Source organism: Engystomops pustulosus, chromosome 10, assembly GCF_040894005.1.
Source record: "Engystomops pustulosus chromosome 10, aEngPut4.maternal, whole genome shotgun sequence".
In the NCBI taxonomy this organism is placed as follows: Eukaryota; Metazoa; Chordata; class Amphibia; order Anura; family Leptodactylidae; genus Engystomops; species Engystomops pustulosus.
The window spans coordinates 95,188,839-95,214,978 of NC_092420.1; the positions used below are offsets into that span (position 1 = coordinate 95,188,839).

At 44.1% G+C, this 26,140-nt stretch overlaps 2 protein-coding genes across 10 annotated transcripts in view; one reads left to right on the forward strand and one right to left on the reverse strand.

The window, feature by feature from the left end:
* Positions 1–10,558, forward strand: part of FGGY (FGGY carbohydrate kinase domain containing) — a 356,370-nt gene extending 345,812 nt beyond the window's left edge. For 5 of the 6 annotated variants that reach the window (XM_072126729.1, XM_072126726.1, XM_072126727.1 and 2 more), the window contains 2 exons: positions 2,901–2,962; positions 8,642–10,558. In XM_072126729.1, the coding sequence (XP_071982830.1) occupies positions 2,901–2,962; positions 8,642–8,723 (144 nt within the window). In that variant the 3' untranslated portion in view covers positions 8,724–10,558. Of the gene's footprint in view, positions 1–2,900; positions 2,963–8,641 lie in introns of those variants that run through there. The other variant, XR_011850140.1, reaches the window with a different exon arrangement.
* A 1,088-nt stretch (positions 10,559–11,646) lies between these two features.
* Positions 11,647–26,140, reverse strand: part of LOC140105009 (E3 ubiquitin-protein ligase RNF170-like) — a 31,535-nt gene continuing 17,041 nt past the window's right edge. For all 4 annotated transcript variants that reach the window (XM_072128851.1, XM_072128849.1, XM_072128850.1 and 1 more), the window contains 4 exons: positions 24,543–24,651; positions 15,297–15,370; positions 15,100–15,213; positions 11,647–12,401 (listed from right to left, as the gene is read on the reverse strand). In XM_072128851.1, the coding sequence (XP_071984952.1) occupies positions 12,096–12,401; positions 15,100–15,213; positions 15,297–15,370; positions 24,543–24,651 (603 nt within the window). In that variant the 3' untranslated portion in view covers positions 11,647–12,095. The remainder of the gene's footprint in view (positions 12,402–15,099; positions 15,214–15,296; positions 15,371–24,542; positions 24,652–26,140) is intronic.

Consider the following 26,140-nt stretch of genomic DNA (forward strand, 5'->3'; position numbering starts at 1 on the left):
GTACCACTTAGTCATAGTGGTATGACTAAGGACTGAGATCCCCCCAATAGAGTCCGAAACGCTTTACCTTTGCTATCCCCCCCCCCTTTTTTTTTTTTTTCCGTGTCACACTGTCTATTGCTGTGTCCATGTTTTCCATGCTATTCAGCAGTGTTTTAAAATATTTTTCTAAATAAATGCTTCCACATGTTTTTAAATAGTCGCTTACCCTTGGACTTTTTTCATGAGTGCCGGTTTCCCGATTTTCCTCTTCTTCCTTTGACTCCTATGATACACCACTGTGGATTACCGGAACAGTGAATGGGATTATACCGTGCACCTGGCCTTGAATCTCCACTACAACCAACTGCAACAAAAGGGTGAGCCGTTACCAGAATTCTGTTTTTCCTTTTTCTATGTATTATAGTAGTTATATTCCTGTACATAGGAGGCAGTATTATAGTAGTTATATTCTTGTACATAGGGGGCAGTATTATAGTAGTTATATTCTTATACATAGGGGGCAGTATTATAGTAGTTATATTCTTGTACATAGGGGGCAGTATTATAGTAGTTATATTCTTATACATAGGGGCAGTATTATAGTAGTTTTATTGTTCAGAGATGAGAGAAATAAACAATACTTTGCCCCTTTTGCTTTCTCCTCTCTATGTTGCGCTCTGTGCAGTTGAGTCCTTTGCAGTGATATTGGGTAAATTGTTTTCCACTTTCTGGGGGCACAGAAGCCGCTGTAGCGCTTTTGTTTACTTGCCTCAGATGAAACCGCGACATTACCAGAGCGTCCTGCAGCGCTGAATAAGCCCCTTTATGCTCAGCGCTGGACAGCGGCTTCCCCTTGTTCGGTGCTGACCCCTTCCACTTTCTTGAGAAGTCCTCGCTCCTCGTGTTTATATTTAGAAGTGCTTTGTGCAAAAGATATAAGAAAAAAAGGATTTATTCCCAAATGTAAGGACCCTGGTAAAGAATGGGGGCTTTGTGTGACACCAGCCCCTCTATTCACCCCCTGACAATGTCTCCCTATTTAGGATTTAATATTTAACCTAAACGTGGGTGTTAATAGGGTCGTGTTATGTTTAATGAGCTGTCACCAGTGTTGTGCGTCATGTTCAATTGTGACCCACAAAGACGGACAGTAAAGTCTAACGAGGAGCCCGGAACAATGGAAACACTTGCCCCTGTCATTTGCCATGTTGAGCTGTTTAACGGGAATCTGTCAGCAAGTTTGACCTTGCAGAGTGAAGCAAGTGTTATGTACTGTCCCTGGAGAGACACAAACCATTGTGTATGTTGTTAGTAACAGCAGGACTGTGATATATGGATTTATATTCCAGGATTGTAGCTTCTCCAAGTGCACTGGGGATGTGTCCTCACACTGCTGTGCTCTGAGCTCTCTGCAGCCAGTGTTAGGAATGTCCCTGGAGAGGTGTGTAATCAGACCTCTGTGTATGTTGTTAGTAACAGCAGGACTGTGATATATGGATTTATATTCCAGGATTGTAACTTGGGGTGTCCTCACCCTGCTGTGCTCTGTGCTCTCTGCAGCCAGTATTAGATATTGTCCCTAGAGAGATGTGTAATCAGACCTTTGTGTATGTTGTTAGTAACAGCAGGACTGTGATATATGGATTTATATTCAAGGATTGTAGCTTCTTTAAGTGCACTGGGGGTGTATCCTCACACTGCTGTGCTCTGAGCTCTCTGCAGCCAGTGTAAGGAATGTCCCTGGAGAGATGTGTAATCAGAGCTCTGTGTATGTTATTAGTAACAGCAGGACTGTGATATATGGATTTTTATTCCAGGATTGAAACTTGGGGTGTCCTCACCCTGCTGTGCTTTGTGCTCTCTGCAGCCAGTATTAGATATTGTCCCTGGAGAGATGTGTAATCAGACCTTTGTGTATGTTGTTTGTAGCAGCAGGACTGTGATATATGGATTTATATTCCAGGATTATAGCTTCTCCATGTGTCACACTGCTCTGCTCTGTGCGCTCTGCAGCCAGCATTAGGCATAATCCCATTAGACATGTGTAATCGCACCTTTGTGTAAATTGTGAAAAATATGATTACATTCCAAATTTGTAGCTTCTAAGAGTGTCCTAACACTGCTGTGCTCTGTTCTCTCTATAGTGAGCATATCCATTGCCCCTCCCATCTCTTCTGAGAAACTGCTGTATTCAACTAGAAGCCTACTCTAGATTTTACTGACAGGAGAGGATGGGGGCTATAGGGACATAACAGCACAGCTGGAAGAGGACACAATAGTCCATCCTACTACTTCCCAGTTTCCGTATCTGGGAATCCCGGATGACTCCTAATATGGGCAAAGTTTAAAGCTTCATATGTCTCATCACCCAGCTTTTCCATACTCCTGAGCGTAGTCATAAGTTTCACTGCAGAAATGAGGAAATGTTAGAACAAGTTTGAAACTTGTTGTATAGGTCTCATTAGCATAATTTTATAGGTTGATGTAAGAAGGAAGGAGGCTATGGATAACACATATAAGAAGATACCACAGTCCCGGTGCCTGGATCTATCAGTAATGTCCCTGGGTTATCAGGATGGATTGTGATGGAGATTTCCTTGAAGTTTTTAGCTTTCGAATTGTCTCTAATTCTCTCCCTTTCTAGTAAATATGGAACAATGTCTAAGGAGCTAAGAATTGGGACCCCCATCCTGTGACTGTTACTGTAGCATATGTCACCATTGTGTAGTTCCTACATTATATTCATGAACCAGGAGGCGCAGGATGATCGTTGTTATACATTGCAGGAGCAGAGCTTAGGTCCTGCTCTATGTTAGTCATTGGGTCAGAACCTGGGCTCCTCTGGATCTCACATACAGCCGCAGAATGTGAATTCCTATGATTTTCATACAATTGTTTGATTTTCTTTCCACTGACAGGAAGCCATGCAGAAAATGGCCAAGGTTGGAAAGATCGTCCTGCCAAACCCGGAGCACAATAGGTAAAGTTTTCCAGACAAGTAATCAGAGCCCCCGGTGAGAGCACCTGCGAGGCCGCACCGCTACATGATGAGGAGTGAATAAGCCCTCTGTAAATGCTTCACTGGGACTCATTTCCCCCAAAAAATCCCCCGCCCTGCTGACAATTACTGGGGTCCAGACTCATGAGCATCGCTATTAGTGAAGCTTCGCCGCCACCTAGTGGTAGAGATCCAGATGGCAGACAAGTACATAGGCATTTGTTCCTATACTATGCCTCCAAAATAAGCAGAGCCTTAAAGGGGGTTTCTAGGACCCTTTGCTACTAATTAACTATCCATAGGATGGGTCATCGGGGGTTGCCCCTGTGGTACAGCTGATACAATGCCAATATGGAGCTGTCAGCTTCCTGCCCCAACCACTAGTGCATCCAGGTGATCTACGCAGATCCTGGGTGTCGCACCCCCACCAGTCACCTACTAATGAACTACCTGTCTATGAGTAGTCTATCAGAGCTTACAGTCTATGAGGATGAGGGGTGACACAAGAGCTTACAGTCTATGAGGATGAGGGGTGACACAAGAGCTTACAGTCTATGAGGTTGAGGGAGTGACACAAGAGCTTACAGTCTATGAGGATGAGGGGGTGACACAAGAGCTTACAGTCTATGAGAATGAGGGGGTGACACAAGAGCTTACAGTCTATGAGGATGAGGGGGTGACACAAGAGCTTACAGTCTATGAGGATGAGGGTGTGACACAAGAGCTTACAGTCTATGAGGATGAGGTGACACAAGAACTTACAGTCTATGAGGATGAGGGGTGACACAAGAGCTTACAGTCTATGAGGATGAGGGGTGACACAAGAGCTTACAGTCTATGAGGATGAAAGGGGTGACACAAGAGCTTACAGTCTATGAGGATGAGCGGGTGACACAAGAGCTTACAGTCTATGAGGTTGAGGGAGTGACACAAGAGCTTACAGTCTATGAGGATGAGGGGGTGACACAAGAGCTTACAGTCTATGAGGATGAGGGGGTGACACAAGAGCTTACAGTCTATGAGGATGAGGGGGTGACACAAGAGCTTACAGTCTATGAGGATGAGGGTGTGACACAAGAGCTTACAGTCTATGAGGATGAGGTGACACAAGAGCTTACAGTCTATGAGGATGAGGGGTGACACAAGAGCTTACAGTCTATGAGGATGAGGGGTGACACAAGAGCTTACAGTCTATGAGGATGAGCGGGTGACACAAGAGCTTACAGTCTATGAGGATGAGGGAGTGACACAAGAGCTTACAGTCTATGAGGATGAGGGGGTGACACAAGAGCTTACAGTCTATGAGGATGAGGGAGTGACACAAGAGCTTACAGTCTATGAGGATGAGGGGGTGACACAAGAGCTTACAGTCTATGAGGATGAGGGGGTGACACAAGAGCTTACAGTCTATGAGGATGAGGGGGTGACACAAGAGCTTACAGTCTATGAGGATGAGGGTGTGACACAAGAGCTTACAGTCTATGAGGATGAGGTGACACAAGAGCTTACAGTCTATGAGGATGAGAGGTGACACAAGAGCTTACAGTCTATGAGGATGAGGGGGTGACACAAGAGCTTACAGTCTATGAGGATGAGCGGGTGACACAAGAGCTTACAGTCTATGACAGTGATGGCGAACCTATGGCACGGGTGCCAGAGGTGGCACTCGGAGCCCTCTTTTTGGGCACCCAAGCTGTCAGCATAGAACTCAACATAGAAGTCCCAGGAGACTCAAGAAATGAGGCTCTCAGTTCTATTTTAAAGAAACACATTCTTGATTGTTTGGAACTGCAGGAAGAGAAGAGGTAGACCATGTGGAAAAGGGAGGATTATCTTTAGAGCTCCTCTAGGCCACACCTTTCTTCCGTACAGGGGGACCATAGCGAGATGATACAACATTATTCAAAATTTGCCCTTCTTCTTTCAACTGTTTTGTTGTCCTCTAGAGGCCAATATGATTGAAAGTTGTGGCAGAACAGGTAGAAATAAGTTACTACTTAAATTGCCGTGTTGGCACTTTGCAATAGATAAGTGTGTTTTGGTTGTAGTTTGGGCACCCGGTCTCTAAAAGGTTCGCCATCACTGGTCTATGAGGTTGAGGGAGTGACACAAGAGCTTACAGTCTATGAGGATGAGGGGGGACACAAGAGCTTACAGTCTATGAGGATGAGGGGGTGACACAAGAGCTTACAGTCTATGAGGATGAGGGGGTGACACAAGAGCTTACAGTCTATGAGGATGAGGGGTGACACAAGAGCTTACAGTCTATGAGGATGAGGGGTGACACAAGAGCTTACAGTCTATGAGGATGAGGGGGGGACACAAGAGCTTACAGTCTATGAGGATGAGGGGTGACACAAGAGCTTACAGTCTATGAGGATGAGGGGTGACACAAGAGCTTACAGTCTATGAGGATGAGGGGGGGACACAAGAGCTTACAGTCTATGAGGATGAGGGGTGACACAAGAGCTTACAGTCTATGAGGATGAGGGGGTGACACAAGAGCTTACAGTCTATGAGGATGAGGGGGTGACACAAGAGCTTACAGTCTATGAGGATGAGGGGGTGACACAAGAGCTTACAGTCTATGAGGATGAGGGGGTGACACAAGAGCTTACAGTCTATGAGGATGTGGGCGTGACAGAAGAGCTTACAGTCTATGAGGATGTGGGCGTGACAGAAGAGCTTACAGTCTATGAGGATGAGGGGTGACACAAGAGCTTACAGTCTATGAGGAGGAGAGGAGGACACAAGAGCTTACAGTCTATGAGGATGAGGAGGTGACACAAGAGCTTACAGTCTATGAGGATGTGGGGGTGACAGAAGAGCTTACAATCTATGAGGATGAGGGGTGACACAAGAGCTTACAGTCTATGAGGAGGAGAGGAGGACACAAGAGCTTACAGTCTATGAGGATGAGGGGGTGACACAAGAGCTTACAGTCTATGAGGATGAGGGGGTGACACAAGAGCTTACAGTCTATGAGGATGAGGGGTGACACAAGAGCTTACAGTCTATGAGGATGAGGGGTGACACAAGAGCTTACAGTCTATGAGGTTGAGGGAGTGACACAAGAGCTTACAGTCTATGATGATGAGGGGGTGACAGAAGAGCTTACAGTCTATGAGGATGAGAGGGTGACACAAGAGCTTACAGTCTATTAGGATGAGGGGGTGACACAAGAGCTTACAGTCTATGAGGTGGGGGGGGACACAAGAGCTTACAGTCTATGAGGATGAGGGGGTGGCACGAGCTTACAGTGTATGAGGATGAGGGGGGGACACAAGAGCTTACAGTCTATGAGGATGGGGGGGGACACAAGAGCTTACAGTCTAGAAGGATGAGGGGTGACACAAGAGCTTACAGTCTATGAGGATGAGGGGGGACACAAGAGCTTACAGTCTATGAGGATGAGGGGGGGACACAAGAGCTTACAGTCTATGAGGATGAGGGGTGACACAAGAGCTTACAGTCTATGAGGATGAGGGGTGACACAAGAGCTTACAGTCTATGAGGATGAGGGGGGGACACAAGAGCTTACAGTCTATGAGGATGAGGGGTGACACAAGAGCTTACAGTCTATGAGGATGAGGGGGTGACACAAGAGCTTACAGTCTATGAGGATGAGGGGGTGACACAAGAGCTTACAGTCTATGAGGATGTGGGGGTGACACAAGAGCTTACAGTCTATGAGGATGAGGGGGGGACACAAGAGCTTACAGTCTATGAGGATGAGGGGGTGACACAAGAGCTTACAGTCTATGAGGAGGAGAGGAGGACACAAGAGCTTACAGTCTATGAGGATGAGGGGTGACACAAGAGCTTACAGTCTATGAGGATGAGGGGGGGACACAAGAGCTTACAGTCTATGAGGATGAGGGGTGACACAAGAGCTTACAGTCTATGAGGATGAGGGGGTGACACAAGAGCTTACAGTCTATGAGGATGAGGGGGTGACACAAGAGCTTACAGTCTATGAGGATGTGGGGGTGACACAAGAGCTTACAGTCTATGAGGATGAGGGGGGGACACAAGAGCTTACAGTCTATGAGGATGAGGGGGTGACACAAGAGCTTACAGTCTATGAGGAGGAGAGGAGGACACAAGAGCTTACAGTCTATGAGGATGAGGGGGTGACACAAGAGCTTACAGTCTATGAGGATGTGGGGGTGACAGAAGAGCTTACAGTCTATGAGGATGAGGGGTGACACAAGAGCTTACAGTCTATGAGGTTGAGAGAGTGACACAAGAGCTTACAGTCTATGAGGATGAGGGGGTGACACAAGAGCTTACAGTCTATGAGGATGAGGGGGTGACACAAGAGCTTACAGTCTATGAGGATGAGGGGGTGACACAAGAGCTTACAGTCTATGAGGATGTGGGCGTGACAGAAGAGCTTACAGTCTATGAGGATGTGGGCGTGACAGAAGAGCTTACAGTCTATGAGGATGAGGGGTGACACAAGAGCTTACAGTCTATGAGGAGGAGAGGAGGACACAAGAGCTTACAGTCTATGAGGATGAGGAGGTGACACAAGAGCTTACAGTCTATGAGGATGTGGGGGTGACAGAAGAGCTTACAGTCTATGAGGATGAGGGGTGACACAAGAGCTTACAGTCTATGAGGAGGAGAGGAGGACACAAGAGCTTACAGTCTATGAGGATGAGGGGGTGACACAAGAGCTTACAGTCTATGAGGATGAGGGGGTGACACAAGAGCTTACAGTCTATGAGGATGAGGGGTGACACAAGAGCTTACAGTCTATGAGGATGAGGGGTGACACAAGAGCTTACAGTCTATGAGGTTGAGGGAGTGACACAAGAGCTTACAGTCTATGAGGATGAGGGGGTGACAGAAGAGCTTACAGTCTATGAGGATGAGAGGGTGACACAAGAGCTTACAGTCTATTAGGATGAGGGGGTGACACAAGAGCTTACAGTCTATGAGGTGGGGGGGGGACACAAGAGCTTACAGTCTATGAGGATGAGGGGGTGGCACGAGCTTACAGTGTATGAGGATGAGGGGGGGACACAAGAGCTTACAGTCTATGAGGATGGGGGGGGACACAAGAGCTTACAGTCTAGAAGGATGAGGGGTGACACAAGAGCTTACAGTCTATGAGGATGAGGGGGGACACAAGAGCTTGCAGTCTATGAGGATGAGGGGGGGGGACACAAGAGCTTACAGTCTATGAGGATGAGGGGGGGACACAAGAGCTTACAGTCTATGAGGATGAGGGGGTGACACAAGAGCTTACAGTCTATGAGGATGAGGAGGTGACACAAGAGCTTACAGTCTATGAGGATGAGGGGGTGACACAAGAGCTTACAGTCTATGAGGATGAGGGGGGTGACACAAGAGCTTACAGTCTATGAGGATGAAGGGGTGACACAAGAGCTTACAGTCTATGAGGATGAGGGGGGACACAAGAGCTTACAGTCTATGAGGATGAGGGGGGACACAAGAGCTTACAGTCTATGAGGGGTGACACAAGAGCTTACACTCTATGATGATGAGGGGGTGACACAAGAGCTTACAGTCTATGAGGATGAGGGGTGACACAAGAGCTTACAGTCTATGACCTTCTTCTATTCTCTGTAAAACCAGTGACCTCACACTGACCAATCTGACTAATATCCCTCTATGTTTTCTGTGCTGCAGATTTTATGAGAAGAAATATCAGGTGTTTCTGAAACTGTACGAGCACCAGAAGGAATATCAGGCTATAATGGATGGATGGTAATCACTGCACACGCATCATAGAAGTGACCTGATACAATGTTATAATGAATGCAACATGGGAAATCTCATTGGCTCCTTTGCAGTGAACTCACGTGGCAGCATAAAAAAATTCCAAAACTAAAACAATCTCATGTTTCCTAAAATACTCCCTAGTTTATTGCCCCATACAGCTCTCTCATGGTTATTTTATATACAAAGCTGAGTGTATGTGTATGTATGTACGTCCACTAAAAGTATCTGCACCGTCCCGTTTACAATCACCAAATTTTGCACAGCCGCTCTCTGTGACTCTGGGAACGTCATTGACTCCGTTTTGAACCGACAGTCAGAGAGAGACACAGAGACTGTAAGAGAGAGAGACACACAGAGAATGTCGGAGAGAGAGACACACAGAGACTGTCAGAGAGAGAGAGACACACACACATAGACAGTCGGAGAGAGACACACACAGAGACTGTCAGAGAGAGACACACACAGAGACTGTCATAGAGAGAGAGACACACAGAGACTGTCAGAGAGAGAGAGACACACACACAGACTGTCAGAGAGAGAGACACACACAGAGACTGTCAGAGAGAGAGAGACACACAGAGACTGTCGGAGAGACACACACAGAGACTGTCAGAGAGAGAGAGACACACACATAGACAGTTGGAGAGAGACACACACACAGACAGAGTCCTCTTCTTATGTATCCTTTGTCCATCTTTAGGATAAGGTGAAGCTGATACATAAGAGCCATCAGCATCTCTATAGAGGAGAAGCTTCTACAGAACTAGTGTGACCATAGAGTGACCCTATAGCTTCCATATGTCGCCATCACATGTGAGGAGCAGCAGGAGAGGAAGCTGTCAGCAATGATTAGCGCTTTCTTACTCTGTGATCTGTCGGTAATGTGGTTATAACCCATAAATCCACATTCAGCTGAAGGTTTGTTACAATGTATGTGATAATAAACAATTTATTTGCCTCACATTGGAATTCCTATACTGATAAACTGTAACAAACCCTCAGCTGTGTGAACAGGACAAGGCCCTGTTGTGTGTGGATATCTTGGTCACACTCCTTAGTGGAGGTGGGTACCTTGGATCCTACCCAAAATGATATAGAAACAATAATCCTGGCACTCGGAGGGCTGCTTCTTCAAATTTGAGCAAGTAACCCTTGAAGTGCCAGGGTTATTTTGTCCTGCAGATTTTTTTGAAATTTGAGGTTTCAGAAGTTCCCACAGATTAATGATACTGTGGGTCTGACTACTAGGACTCCCAGCGATTGAGATGATGGGGGTCCGTGAGTCTCCTGTGTGAAAGTAGCTATAGTGGTAGTGGCACCACTTTATCTACAGCAGTGTTCATACTGTGACTCCTGTTTCATGTATGATACCGCACGCTGAAAGTAGTGCAAGGTGACAGACATTGGCATGTGACTCTAAGGGTCTGTTCATATGTTGCGTTTGTTAATGTATAAACATTGTTACATTTATGTAAATGTGTTGTTAACATGTTTGTAAACATGTTTGTAAACATATTGTCAACATTGTAACACCCTTAGTCTTAGGCCGGGAAAGTCAAAGAAAAGGTAAAATAAAGGTCTGATTACACATCTCTCCAGGGGCAATACCTTACACTGTCTGCACAGCGAACAGCAGTGTGAGGACATCCTGGCATATACAATCCTGGAATATAAATCCATATATCACAGTCCTGCTGCTACTAACAATAAATACAAAGGTCTGATTACACATCTCTCCAGGGATAATATCTAACACTGGTTGCAGACTTTTTGGTTACACCTGCTGACAGGTTCCCTGTAATTTCTATGGGAATCTATAAAGTGGCACTTGTCTCAATAAGTCATTAATAAAGTGTAGCCCCCACATTTCTTTGGTCCTCTCCCGCAGTAGCAGGTGACGTGGGGTCTGCGTGTCTAGTCAATGTTGTGTGACATATAGGGAAGGATGTGGCCAGGAGTTGGACGCTCTCCCGGCCCGTGCACTCTCGCTGCCCTCTCTTATATGTGAATGTCATCGGCAGCTCTCAGCAAACAGCAGGTGTCTCTTCCCTTTGTGCAGGATTAGAATGTGCACAGGATGCCCAGACGCTCAGCGGGGTCCCACCAGGGGGTCAGGGGGTAAAGACAAACAGTACAACTAGGGGTTAAGCTCTGGAGTACATATAACAACTGCAGGAAGACCCCTCCGGGACCCCCACTCATTCTGAGAACAAGGGGCACATGTCTCCGGTCATCTAAGGGACAATGTGTATGTATCCTCCTCTCCTCCGCAAACAGGAGTAATGGGGGCCCCAGGGGCCAGACCTCCACCTCTTTTACTCTTTACTCTCCATGGAAAGTAAATAGCACATTATTGCAGTTCTCATACTCTCCACTAGGGGCACACATCAGTAAAATCAGACGTGATGCACCTCTCTTTACAGCAATGCTGTGATAAGTTATAGTTGTCTCAAGAATCGACCTGGATGGGATCAAACTAACAAAATGACCGGTCTGTTGGACTGATGAAGACTAGATGGGCAAGATAGAGCAGAAAGCATGTCCTCACACTGCTGTGCTGTTATCTCTCTGCATTAGGCTTTCCTACAGACAGTGGCCTTTGTAGCTGTGGAAGGTTTCTGGTTGAATACTACAGCAGTCCCTAAGGTTGAGGTCAGGGACTGTGAAGCTTTTCATTGCAGAGAGCACAGAGCACAGCAGTGTAAGGATTAATATGCTCCCAGTGCACTTGAGTAGAGGGGGTGAGTGACTGCTGTAGTATTTGATCCTGATCCCGTTCATATGTTACTCCCTTCCCACAGTCTCCTCTTATGTGTACATTATCCGACTACACAGAATTAGTTTGTAGTCTGTAACCATGGATACAGTCTGGTGAGCCTAGGACACAAATCGGTGCAAATCCAGAAGACGGCTGACAAAATTAACACGTTTTTATTGCAAAAAACATAAATTTTAGGTACAATATGTAACTTATGCAAAATAAATATTGTTACAAATATAAAGTCATTCCGGACGCCCAGCGGACGCCATATTTACAGGATCCCCATTCTTACGGTACAAATACAATGTATCAATAAATGTCACTTAAAGGGGCGGTACACCTAACATCAGCAGCCGTTAAAATGATAGCACCGCTATCAGACACATCTGCCATTGGTCAGGACCGTGAGTGATCCCGCTGAGGTACCATGTAAAGTCTCTCCATGATACAGGGGAACAGTAGACCCCAAATGTAGCGTCCCTGTAAATGTACATATGTAGAAATGGGCCGAAAATCCGGTGATGGTTAGTTGTTGCGATTATCACGGAAGGTTATGTAACATCTGTGCAGAGTCCCGTCGTATGCAGGTCTATGGTCCGGTCAGGACTCTGATAAGACGCTCTGTGTGGCCGTATGGACCATGGTCATCCCCTCCGACCCGAACTGCTGGGAGATGTTCATCATACAGATCAGGAGAAGAAAAATCACAACCAGGTCATCAATGGTGCTGAGGACACCACACAGGGGGTCCGAGATGACATCAAAGGGAGAAGACAAGCACATGATGGCACCAAACAAGCAGATGACAATCCGGAGACAGAAGATCCACACAAGTCCCCCCATTGTGAAGACCCTCCGCAGGGCCAGGTGTAAGAGGGACGGCAGGTCGTACAGATAGTCCGAGAGCTACAAGTAGGGGAGAGAAAGATGGAAACCAGTGTTACAATGTATACGGCAGTGTTATATTATATACAGTGGTGTTATATACAGTAGTGTTATATTATATATAGTAGTGTTACAGTATATACAGCAGTGTTATATTATATACAGTGGTGTTATATACAGTAGTGTTATATTATATATAGTAGTGTTACAGTGTATACAGCAGTGTTATATATAGTAGTGTTATATTATATACAGCATTGTTACAGTCTATACAGCAGTGTTATATTATATATAGTAGTGTTACAGTATATACAGCAGTGTCATATTATATACAGACAGTGGTGTTATATTGTATACAGCAGTGTTATATATAGTGGTGTTATATTGTATACAGCAGTGTTACAGTCTATACAGCAGTGTTATATTATATATAGTAGTGTTACAGTATATACAGCAGTGTCATATTATATACAGACAGTGGTGTTATATTGTATACAGCAGTGTTACAGTGTATACAGCAGTGTTATATATAGTGGTGTTATATTGTATACAGCAGTGTTACAGTCTATACAGCAGTGTTATATTATATATAGTAGTGTTACAGTATATACAGCAGTGTCATATTATATACAGACAGTGGTGTTATATTGTATACAGCAGTGTTATATATAGTGGTGTTATATTGTATACAGCAGTGTTACAGTCTATACAGCAGTGTTATATTATATATAGTAGTGTTACAGTATATACAGCAGTGTCATATTATATACAGACAGTGGTGTTATATTGTATACAGCAGTGTTACAGTGTATACAGCAGTGTTATATATAGTGGTGTTATATTGTATACAGCAGTGTTACAGTCTATACAGCAGTGTTATATTATATATAGTAGTGTTACAGTATATACAGCAGTGTCATATTATATATAGTAGTGTTACAATGTATACAGTAGTGTTATATTCTATACAGTAGTGTTATATTATATACAGTAGTGTTATATTATATATAGTGGTGTTATATACAGTAGTGTTATATTATATACAGTAGTGTTATATATAGTAGTGTTATATACAGTAGTGTTATATTATATACAGTAGTGTTATATTATATACAGTAGTGTTATATATAGTAGTGTTATATACAGTAGTGTTATATTATATACAGTAGTGTTATATTCTATACAGTAGTGTTATATTATATACGGCAGTGTTATATTGTATACAGCAGTGTTATATTATATACAGTAGTGTTATATTGTATATAGTGGTGTTATATACAGTAGTGTTATATTATATACAGTAGTGTTATATATAGTAGTGTTACAATGTATACAGTAGTGTTATATTATATACAGTGGTGTTATATATAGTAGTGTTACAATGTATACAGTAGTGTTGTATTATATATAGTAGTGTCATATTGTATACAGCATTGTTATATTATATACAGTGGTGTTATATTATATACAGTGGTGTTATATACAGTAGTGTTATATTATATACAGCAGTGTTATATTATATACAGTAGTGTTATATTGTATATAGTGGTGTTATATACAGTAGTGTTATATTGTATACAGCAGTGTTATATTATATACAGTAGTGTTATATTGTATACAGCAGTGTTATATTATATACAGTAGTGTTATATTGTATACAGCAGTGTTATATTATATACAGTAGTGTTATATTGTATATAGTGGTGTTATATACAGTAGTGTTATATTATATACGGCAGTGTTATATTATATACAGTAGTGTTATATTGTATACAGCAGTGTTATATTATATACAGTAGTGTTATATTGTATATAGTGGTGTTATATACAGTAGTGTTATATACAGTAGTGTTATATTATATACAGCAGTGTTATATTATATACAGCATTGTTATATTATATACAGCAGTGTTATATTATATATAGTAGTGTTATATTGTATACAGCAGTGTTATATTATATACAGTAGTGTTATATTATATACGGCAGTGTTATATTATATACAGTAGTGTTATATTATATACGGCAGTGTTATATTATATACAGTAGTGTTATATTGTATACAGCAGTGTTATATTATATACAGTAGTGTTATATTGTATATAGTGGTGTTATATACAGTAGTGTTATATACAGTAGTGTTATATTATATACAGCAGTGTTATATTATATACAGCATTGTTATATTATATACAGCAGTGTTATATTATATATAGTAGTGTTATATTGTATACAGCAGTGTTATATTATATACAGTAGTGTTATATTGTATATAGTGGTGTTATATACAGTAGTGTTATATTATATACAGCAGTGTTATATTATATACAGCAGTGTTACAGTGTATACAGCAGTGGTATGTTTTATACAGTAGTGTTATATTACATACAGTGGTGTTATATGATATGCATCATTATCCTGTACTTCATTTTACAGAGTGGGATTATATATTGTATATTTTATAGATTATTAGATTTATATATTATATCATACATTCCCTTTGATCTCAATGATAAATCTTTCTATATTGAATTCCTTAGCTCCCCCTAGTGGTGGCTGCAAGCAGACAGAATGTCATAATGTATCTCACTGCCTATAAAGAGGATTTGGATCTTTGTATAAGAATAATGGATCTCTAATCCCTAATCTAAAATATTATGAGACAAATCAGACAAAATCTCAGTTATGAATCCTTGGTATAGAGCGATCTTATACTCACCGGTCGAGGTTTGCCGGAGAAGCGATTGTTGTATTGTCTGATGTCTTGGAGGACGGTCCTGCTGCTCTTATCTGGCTGCTGCAGCTCACAGAGATCATCATAGAGCATGTGCACCTATAGGGTGAGAGCAGCGAGGTGTTCAGTATGAGCCTGCGCTATCTGGGTTATAGGATGATGGATCAGTAAAGTTCTGGTACCTTTTGTCTGCAGAGGGGGCAGCTGATGGCTCCCAACCAGGGGTCGTGCTTCCAGTACTCTATGAGACAGGGTCCTAGTGGGTGCAAGGAAAGATCCATATTACAACTTGTGTCTGCAGAACTATAGTACAATTATATATTCATTATGTTACCACTTGACTTTGCAAATGTTGAATATACTGACATGTAAACACCTGCGGGTGATGAGATTTAGGGAAATGTCACCCAATATCCCGCTACTCTACATTGTAGCTCTAATGAATGGACCTGGGTCTATAGGTTATCAAAAATGTGATTGGCTTCAACAGTGCAAGAGGTAGCCACCAATAATACCTCATGTATGTTGTTAGTAGCAGCAGGATTGTGAAATATGGATATACATTCTAGAAGTTTACCTTCTCTGTTGGATACATGTCCTCACACTGCTGTGCTCTGTGATCTCTGCAGCCAGTTTTATGTACATAGTGTCCCTGCAGAGACCTTTGTGTATGTTGTTAGTAGCAGCAGGATTGTGAAATATGGATATACATTCTAGAAGTTTACCTTCTCTGCTGGATACATGTCCTCACACTGCTGTGCTCTGTGATCTCTGCAGCCAGTTTTATGTACATAGTGTCCCTGCAGAGACCTTTGTGTATGTTGTTAGTAGCAGCAGGATTGTGAAATATGGATATACATTCTAGAAGTTTACCTTCTCTGCTGGATATATGTCCTCACACTGCTGTGCTTTGTGATCTCTGCAGCCAGTTTTATGTACATAGTGTCCCTGCAGAGACCTTTGTGTATGTTGTTAGTAGCAGCAGGACTGTGAAATATGAATTTATATTCCAGGAATGTAAATTCTTCCAAGTGCATTGTGGGCGTGTCCTCACACTGCTGTGCTTTGTGTTATCAGCATATACAATTGTCTATGTTGTTCTAACACTTCTGTGCTCTTAACTTTCTCAACTGAGCTTCTCCACAGTCACTCACCTGTGATGTAAGTGCTGGAGTATCCAACGTCACACCTACTATACCCTTTCAGTACAGGTGAGGGACTATGGAACAGCTCAATACAGAGAGCACAGAGCACAGTAGTGTAAAGAAACCGCCCGCTTGGAGAGGCTAGAATCCTAAAATATGAATCCATATATCACAGTTCTGCTGCTACTAACAACATAAGCAAGTGTGCAGATCTCTCCAGGAGTAATAATACCTAGTAATGACTTCAGAAAGCACAGAGCACAGCAGTGTAAGGACCCCCCAGTGCAATGGGAGAACCAACTTTCTTTGAACAGAAATTGATTTTTCACAGTCCTACTGCGATTAGCAACAAAAACAGATGTAAAAATACACATCTCTCCAGGGACAATACCTAACACTGTCTGCACAGAGCACAGCAGTGTGAGGACACCCCCCCCCCCCCCAGTGCACTTGGAGAAGCTACAATCCTGGAATATAAATCCATATATCACAGTCCTGCTGCTACTAACAACATATACAAAGTTCAGATTCCACATCTCTCCAGGGACAATACCTAACATTGTCTGCAGAGAGCACAGCAGTGTGAGGACACCCCTCCCCCCCCCCCCCCCCAGTGCACTTGGAGAAGCTACTGTCCTGGAATATAAATCCATATATCACAGTCCTGCTGCTACTAACAACATACACAAAGTTCAGATTCCACATCTCTCCAGGGACAATACCTAACATTGTCTGCAGAGAGCACAGCAGTGTGAGGACACCCCTCCCCCCCCCCCCCCCCCAGTGCACTTGGAGAAGCTACTGTCCTGGAATATAAATCCATATATCACAGTCCTGCTGCTACTAACAACATACACAAAGGTCTGATTACACATCTCTCCAGGGACAGTACATAACACTGGCTGCAGTCTGTATGGTCATACCTGCTGACAGTCTCCCATATACACTCACCGGCCACTTTATTAGGTACACCATGCTAGTAACGGGTTGGACCCCCTTTTGCCTTCAGAACTGCCTCAATTACTCGTGGCATAGATACAACAAGGTGCTGGAAGCTCCTCAGAGATTTTGCTCCATAGTGACATGATGGCATCACACAGTTGCCGCAGATTTTGTCGGCTGCACATCCATGATGCGAATCTCCCGTTCCACCACATCCCAAAGATGCTCTATTGGATTGAGATCTGGTGACTGTGGAGCCATTTGTGTCCAGTGACCTCATTGTCATGTTCAAGAAACCAGTCTGAAATGCTTCCAGCTTTATGACATGGCGCATTATCCTGCTGAAAGTAGCCATCAGATGTTACAGGGTACATTGTGCTCATAAAGGGATGGACATGGTCAGCAACAATACTCAGGTAGGCTGTGGCGTTGTACCAAGGGGCCCAAAGACACCATGACACCACCACCACCAGCCTGAGCCGCTGATACAAGGCAGGATGGATCCATGACACCACCACCACCAGCCTGACCCGCTGATACAAGGCAGGATGGATCCATGACACCACCACCACCACCAGCCTGACCCGCTGATACAAGGCAGGATGGATCCATGACACCACCACCACCAGCCTGACCCGCTGATACAAGGCAGGATGGATCCATGACACCACCACCACCAGCCTGAGCCGCTGATACAAGGCAGGATGGATCCATGACACCACCACCACCAGCCTGAGCCGCTGATACAAGGCAGGATGGATCCATGACACCAGCACCACCAGCCTGAGCCGCTGATACAAGGCAGGATGGATCCATGACACCACCACCACCAGCCTGACCCGCTGATACAAGGCAGGATGGATCCATGACACCACCACCACCAGCCTGACCTGCTGATACAAGGCAGGATGGATCCATGACACCACCAGCACCAGCCTGACCCGCTGATACAAGGCAGGATGGATCCATGACACCACCACCACCAGCCTGACCCGCTGATACAAGGCAGGATGGATCCATGACACCACCACCACCAGCCTGAGCCGTTGATACAAGGCAGGATGGATCCATGACACCCCCACCACCAGCCTGAGCCGCTGATACAAGGCAGGATGGATCCATGACACCACCACCACCAGCCTGAGCCGTTGATACAAGGCAGGATGGATCCATGACACCCCCACCACCAGCCTGAGCCGCTGATACAAGGCAGGATGGATCCATGACACCACCACCACCAGCCTGACCCGCTGATACAAGGCAGGATGGATCCATGACACCACCACCACCAGCCTGACCCGCTGATACAAGGCAGGATGGATCCATGACACCAGCACCACCAGCCTGACCAGCTGATACAAGGCAGGATGGATCCATGACACCACCACCACCAGCCTGAGCCGCTGATACAAGGCAGGATGGATCCATGACACCACCACCACCAGCCTGACCCGCTGATACAAGACAGGATGGATCCATGACACCAGCACCACCAGCCTGACCCGCTGATACAAGGCAGGATGGATCCATGACACCAGCACCACCAGCCTGAGCCGCTGATACAAGGCAGGATGGATCCATGACACCACCACCAGCCTGACCCGCTGATACAAGGCAGGATGGATCCATGACACCAGCACCACCAGCCTGAACCGCTGATACAAGGCAGGATGGATCCATGACACCACCACCACCAGCCTGAGCCGGTGATACAAGGCAGGATGGATCCATGACACCACCACCACCAGCCTGAGCCGCTGATACAAGGCAGGATGGATCCATGACACCACCACCACCAGCCTGAGCCGCTGATACAAGGCAGGATGGATCCATGCTTTCATGTTGTTGTACCAAATTCTGACCCTACCATCCGAATGTCGCAGCAGAAATCGAGACTCATCAGACCAGGCAACGTCTTTCCAATCTTCTACTGTCTTCTACTAGCCTCCGTTTCCTGTTCTTAGCTGAAAGGAGTGGCACCCGGTGTGGTCTTCTGCTGCTGTAGCCCATCTGCCTCAAAGTTGGACGTACTGTGCGTTCAGAGATGCTCTTCTGCCTACCTTGGTTGTAACGGGTGGCGATTTGAGTCACTGTTGCCTTTCTATCAGCTCGAACCAGTCTGCCCATTCTCCTCTGACCTCTGGCATCAACAAGGCATTTCCGCCCACAGAACTGCTGCTCACTGGATGTTTTTTATTTTTCGGACCATTCTCTGTAAACCCTAGAGATGGTTGTGCGTGAAAATCCCAGTAGATCAGCAGTTTCTGAAATACTCAGACCAGCCCTTCTGGCACCAACAACCATGCCACGTTCACAGGCCACAAATCACCTTTCTTCCCCATACTGATGCTCGGGAGAACTGCAGGAGATTGTCTTGACCATGTCTACATGCCTAAATGCACTGCCGCCATGTGATTGGCTGATTAGAAATTAAGTGTTAACGAGCAGTTGGACAGGTGGACCTAATAAAGTGGCCGGTGAGTGTAGTTATAATTAGAGTAAATGAAATAATGTAGATTTGTCCAGAGCTTTGCACAGGGCAGATAGTGAGGGATGTGAGTACCCGCAGCCCCGGCAGTGTGCAGGTGTCCTGGAGGATGGGGGTGATAGTTACATGAATACATATTTGTGCTGGGGGTTTCCTGTCGGTTTCCTGGACATGTGTTTTAGGATGAATGTGAAAATGAAAGGGCAGCTGAGCAGGAATCGGCACACATCGCTCCGGACGTTTCCTGCTCACGATTTGTGACAGTATTTTAAGGTATACAATGACTTATTCACTTGGCGACGCGCCCGTCCCTGTCATCGGCAGCAGGTTATTGTTTGTTGTAATGAGGCGGCGGTGCGCCAGACCCCGGGCATTTCCTGAGGATGGAGGTCCAGCTGCTCCAGCACACAGCACCACACTACATACATTATCTACACCGTGACTGCATCTATTATCTATCTATCGCCTATCTATCTATCTATCTATCTATCTCCTATCTATCTATCTATCTATCTATCTATCTATCTATCTTCTATCTATCTATCTATCTATCTATCTATCTATCTATCTCCTATCTATCTATCTATCTCCTATCTATCTATCTCCTATCTATCTATCTCCTATCTATCTATCTATCTATCTATCTATCTATCTCATATCTATCTATCTATCTATCTATCTATCTATCTATCTCCTATCTATCTCCTATCTATCTATCTATCTATCTATCTATCTATCTATCTATCTCCTATCTATCTATCTATCTATCTATCTATCTATCTCCTATCTATCTATCTATCTATCTATCTATCTATCTATCTATCTCCTATCTATCTATCTATCTATCTATCTCCTATCTATCTATCTATCTATCTATCTATCTATCTATCTATCCATCTATCTATCTATCTCCTATCTATCTATCTATCTATCTATCTCCTATCTATCTCTTATCTATCTATTTATCTATCTATCTATCTATCTATCTATCTATCTATCTCATATCTATCTATCTCATATCTATCTATCTATCTCATATCTATCTATCTATCTATCTCCTATCTATCTATCTATCTATCTATCTATCTATCTATCTATCTATCTATCTATCTATCTATCTATCTATCTATCTCATATCTATCTATCTCATATCTATCTATCTATCTATCTCATATCTATCTATCTATCTATCTATCTATCTCATATCTATCTCCTATCTATCTTTCTATCTATCTATCTATCTATCTATCTATCTATCTATCTATCTATCTATCTATCTCCTATATATCTATCTCCTATCTATCTCCTATCTATCTATCTATCTCCTATCTATCTCCTATCTATCTATCTCATATCTATCTATCTATCTCATATCTATCTATCTATCTATCTATCTATCTATCTATCTATCTATCTCATATCTATCTATCTCATATTTCTCTCATATCTAATTATCATCTATCTATCTTTCTATCCTTCCTTTTTTCTGTTTCAGGCTAAAATGTTACATACAAATTGTATTGTATGGGTCCACAATATCTTTAGGCCAGATACACACAGGGTGACTTTCCATAGTGGACACAGCTGCAGTGTGCTGTCACCAGTATATATCACCATACATCTGCCCAGTGTTCAGCCATTGCTTTACATGTGTGTAACTCTCTGTTTGCTATCAGTGAATATAATCATCCACAATCCCCAGTCTTTACCATATACATGTGTGTGCACATCCTCATCCATAGCATCTATCATGCAGGACTGCCTGTCCACCAGCAGGGGGCATAAGGCTGCTCTCACCTACTGCCCCATCAATGCCAAAACAAAGCAGAAGGTTTAAAATAGCAGATGAAGGTTGAATGAAAACTTTTTGGGTCACAATCTCCCTTTATTTTAGGCCAGAGATGACCGGGCATGGCGCCAAACACCACAGGTCTCAGGTGATGCAATGCAAAAGTAAATGGAGAAGATAAGTTGTTAACCCTTTAGCTGCTGCTAGACAGTTAACTGAGTCATCATTACATGATACAGCCATTGTTGACACAGTGATTGATAGGATGCAGAACCTGAGCTCCAGATCATCAACCACTGCTGCAGGACACAATGACCTCCTACTTCTGCTCAGAAGTGATTGCAGCGAGTGATAGTGTCCCCCCTATCCCTCCTCCCCATGTAACTCAGGATCAGTACAGGATAAGTAATGTCATGTATGTACACAGTGACAGCAGCAGCAGCAGAATAGTGAGTGCAGCTCTGGAGTATAATACAGGATGTAACTCAGGATCAGTACAGGATAAGTAATGTCATGTATGTACACAGTGACAGCAGCAGCAGAATAGTGAGTGCAGCTCTGGAGTATAATACAGGATGTAACTCAGGATCAGTACAGGATAAGTAATGTCATGTATGTACACAGTGACTGCACTAGCAGCAGAATAGTGAGAGCAGCTCTGGAGTATAATACAGGATGTAACTCAGGATCAGTACAGGATAAGTAATGTCATGTATATACAGTGACTGCACCAGCAGCAGAATAGTGAGTGCAGCTCTGGGGAATAATACAGGATGTAACTCAGGATCAGTACAGGATAAGTAATGTCATGTATGTACACAGTGACTGCACCAGCAGCAGAATAGTGAGTGCAGCTCTGGAGTATAATACAGGATGTAACTCAGGATCAGTACAGGATAAGTAATGCCATGTATGTACACAGTGACTGCACCAGCAGCAGAATAGTGAGTGCAGCTCTGGGGTATAATACAAGGTGTAAATGTTAAATGTTTCTACAGAACTGGCTCAGAATAGACTAAGTAACGTTGATGTTGTAATACATGAATATTTCCAAATCTCAGTTAAGGGTCATGTTTATTTACGTGACAGTGACATTGGCAAACATGATAAGATCCACACACTAGAACTCCTCAGCATTCTCTATGTCTTTGTAAATAAGAGACCCCTTCCCGTCTAGTTATGGTTACTATGTTATCTTCCAGAGCTGCGCTCACTATTCTGCTGCTGATTCCCTCCTATCTAGCTTTGTGTTTGTGATGGAGAGACCTGTCAGAGATGACTTGTCTTCCTCATGTCACATTATTAGGAGCTGAATGCGATCCGGAGATTCATTGCCTCTCAGTATTCGCGTTGTGTATTACATACAGATGTCTTTGATTTGCTGCCATGACTTTTTCCATTAAAAATAAAAACTCCCAGATTAGGATAATCTCTCGGTCATTGTCACTTTGCGCGGTGTTTGTAGTGACTGATGCCTCTGCTCTGACAATTGTCCCAATTCTGCAAGTCCCTACAGGAGGAGGGGAGTCCAGGGGGTGGACAGGTCCAGGGAGCTTCACTATTGGCTCACACTGGATCTTTGTATTGGAATTTTGTTTCCATTTTGAAGGTCCAAGATGTTACTTTATTACAAAGATTGGAATATATTACATACACAGGGAATGAGCTCTACTTTCCCTAATACTCAAAGCTTTGAAGCCTCGCACTCTAATCCTCACTTTGCAAGAGTTTTGATGTCCCATGAGAAGCCCCCAGGCCAGGTTGAAGTGTCCTTGTTCAGTTGTATGTCGGCTATATATCCCTATCTCAACACCATTCAGAATCCTGGACCTCCAGCATCATGGTGATGTATGATGTATAATAGGACTCCCTCCAGAATTACTGTCCCATACAGCAGCAGGGACTCCTGGCATCATACATGGTCGTGATGCTGAGAGTCCAGGTTCCTGCACAGGAGTCACAGGCCATGTATCAGCCGTATTTTCTGGAATGGATTTAGGCTGGAGACACATTGGGGGTCATTTACTAAGGGCCCGATTCACGTTTTCCCGATGTGTTACATGAATATTTCCGATTTGCGCCGATTTCCCCTGAATTGCCCCAAGTTTTTGGCGCACGCGATCGGATTGTGGCGCATCGGCGCTGGCATGCACGCAACGGAAATCGGGGGGCGTGGCCGAACGGTAACCTGACGGATTCGGAAAAACCGCCGCATTTAAAACAAAAAAATGGTCGCACGGGCCATACTCACATGCACCAGGAAGAGATCAGTGAACTCCGACGCAACTCGGCGGACCTCAGCGCAGCAGCGACACCTGGTGGACATTGGGCGCAGGACCGTCATGAATCGCCGGAAGACCCGAACGCTCGTCCGAGAAGCCTCCGCTGGAGCGCGAATGGACCAGGTAAGTAAATGTGCCCCTATGTATCTGTCATGCATTAGGTGTCCTGGGATTGGCAGATTTAGAGCAGTTTCAGTGCCGGGGTCAGTCCCTGAACCCTGGGCCGTGTGGAGTCCTGTATCATGGACTGCCAACAGCGTTGGTAATGGGCTCCTTACATCAAAGTGATATATGATGCAAGGAGTCCCCGTTTCTTCACTAAACAGCAGCGCCAGTACTGTTAGCATGATTACAGTGTCAGCTGGGGAGCAGGGATTCCTTGCATCATATATCACTATGATGTAAGGAAACTCGTCCCCAGCAGTGTTGTCAGTTCATGACACAGGATCTACATGGCCCATGGTTCACGGACCAATGCCAGCATTGAAACTGCTCTGAACCTGACCAACCATATCGCGGCTGCAGAGGGTGCATGACAGGTCCCATGTATGAAAAACCTGCAGGTGTGAACGCATGGGGTGATTGTTGTTCTAGAAGTGATCACATATTTTTCATCATTTTATTGATCCTGTCACTAAGGTTGGGTTTCCATTCTGACAATAATCCACTATTCCCTAATCTTATAATTGCTACATATAAAATTTACTGTCTTTCAGCCCAATTTAATGACCGGTGACAATGCGAATAAAGAGGTGTGATGATTGTAGGAGCCGCTGACTCACCGCAGAATAGATGGCCGCAGTTGGTCTCCACCGGGGACGTGGCAGTCTGGAGGCACACCGGGCAGCTCAGGTCACTGTGGAAGCGACTGTGACGGCTTTTAGGAGTCTCCTGGAAAATTGAGGGTTACATTTTGTATATTTCAGATTTATTGGAGGCTCCGCTGTATGTGGGAGGGGATGTGCACATTTTGCATTAAAAATTTGTATACAGGTTATGTCCCACGAGCAGGAATCTGGATGCTGATAAGTCTGACTGGAGTGGCTAACTGTGCACCATATTGGATACAATATACAGACAGTCCCTTACTTAAGGACACCCGACTTACAGACGACCCCTAGTTACAGACGGACCTCTCTGCCCACTGTGACCTCTGTGACCTTTCTGGATGCTTTACTATAGCCCCAGACTGCAATGATCCGCTGTAAGGAGTCTGTACTGATCTGTATTTTATTGATAATTTTTGGCCCAATTACAGCAAAAAATTTTGAAACTCCAATTGTCACTGGGACAAAAAAAATGTCTGGATCTACAATTATAAAATCTACAGTTTCGACTTGCATACAAATTCAACTTAAGAACAAACCTATGGGACCTATCTTGTACGTAACCCGGGGCCTCCCTGTACAAAACACAGAGGTTTTTTAACATATCTTTGCATGTTTTATGTTTGCACAACTTAAATGTATTTTTTTTTCCTGGCCAGGGGCGTGACTACAGCGGTAGCAGCCATAGCAGCCGCTATGGGGCCCACAGTGTCGGGGGGCCCCGTCATCCGACCTGACACAATAAAGAATGGAGGATGTGCACCATTATATCTATATTGTACTGTACATTGTCCAGTATAATATGTATGTAACATATACTGTGATGTATATATGCAGTATCTGTGATACAATATCCAACCAAAGAAGCAGCAGCACTCCACGTCAGAGTTCAAAGGTGTTTATTCACCAGGTGAAAGGAAAGCAACGTTTCAGCTAACTCAATGTAGCTATTTTCAAGCATGCTTGAAAATAGCTACATTGAGTTAGCTGAAACGTTGCTTTCCTTTCACCTGGTGAATAAACACCTTTGAACTCTGACGTGGAGTGCTGCTGCTTCTTTGGTTGGATATTGTAACATAGCGGTCTTGGATCGGACCTGCCGTGGCCTGCACCCATCGGGTTGAACCCCTTTTCTACTGTGCCGCCCACCTACACATACTGCAGTATCTGTGATGTGTATATGGTGTCTGTATACACTGTATGTGAGTATGTTGCATATGGCACTGTATGTATGTGTATGTGCACATGATTGTATATATATATATATATATATATATATATGTGTGTGATTGTAACTTGCATATGTGAGTATTCTAATATGTATATTTTTTAAGTGGGAAGGGGGGCCCCATGCAGCTGCTAGGGGGCCCTGTCTTCTCTCCTAGTTACGCCACTGCTCCTGCCATTCCAGCAGAAGTAGCTGCGGTGCATGGGCAGGTGGAAACAGCATTGTACTATGTCGGTACTACACAAAGCTCTGCCCGATTTTTAGGTGACAGCTGCAGTAAGCCGCAGTACCACACATGGCCAGTAGGGAATATATGGCGCTGCCC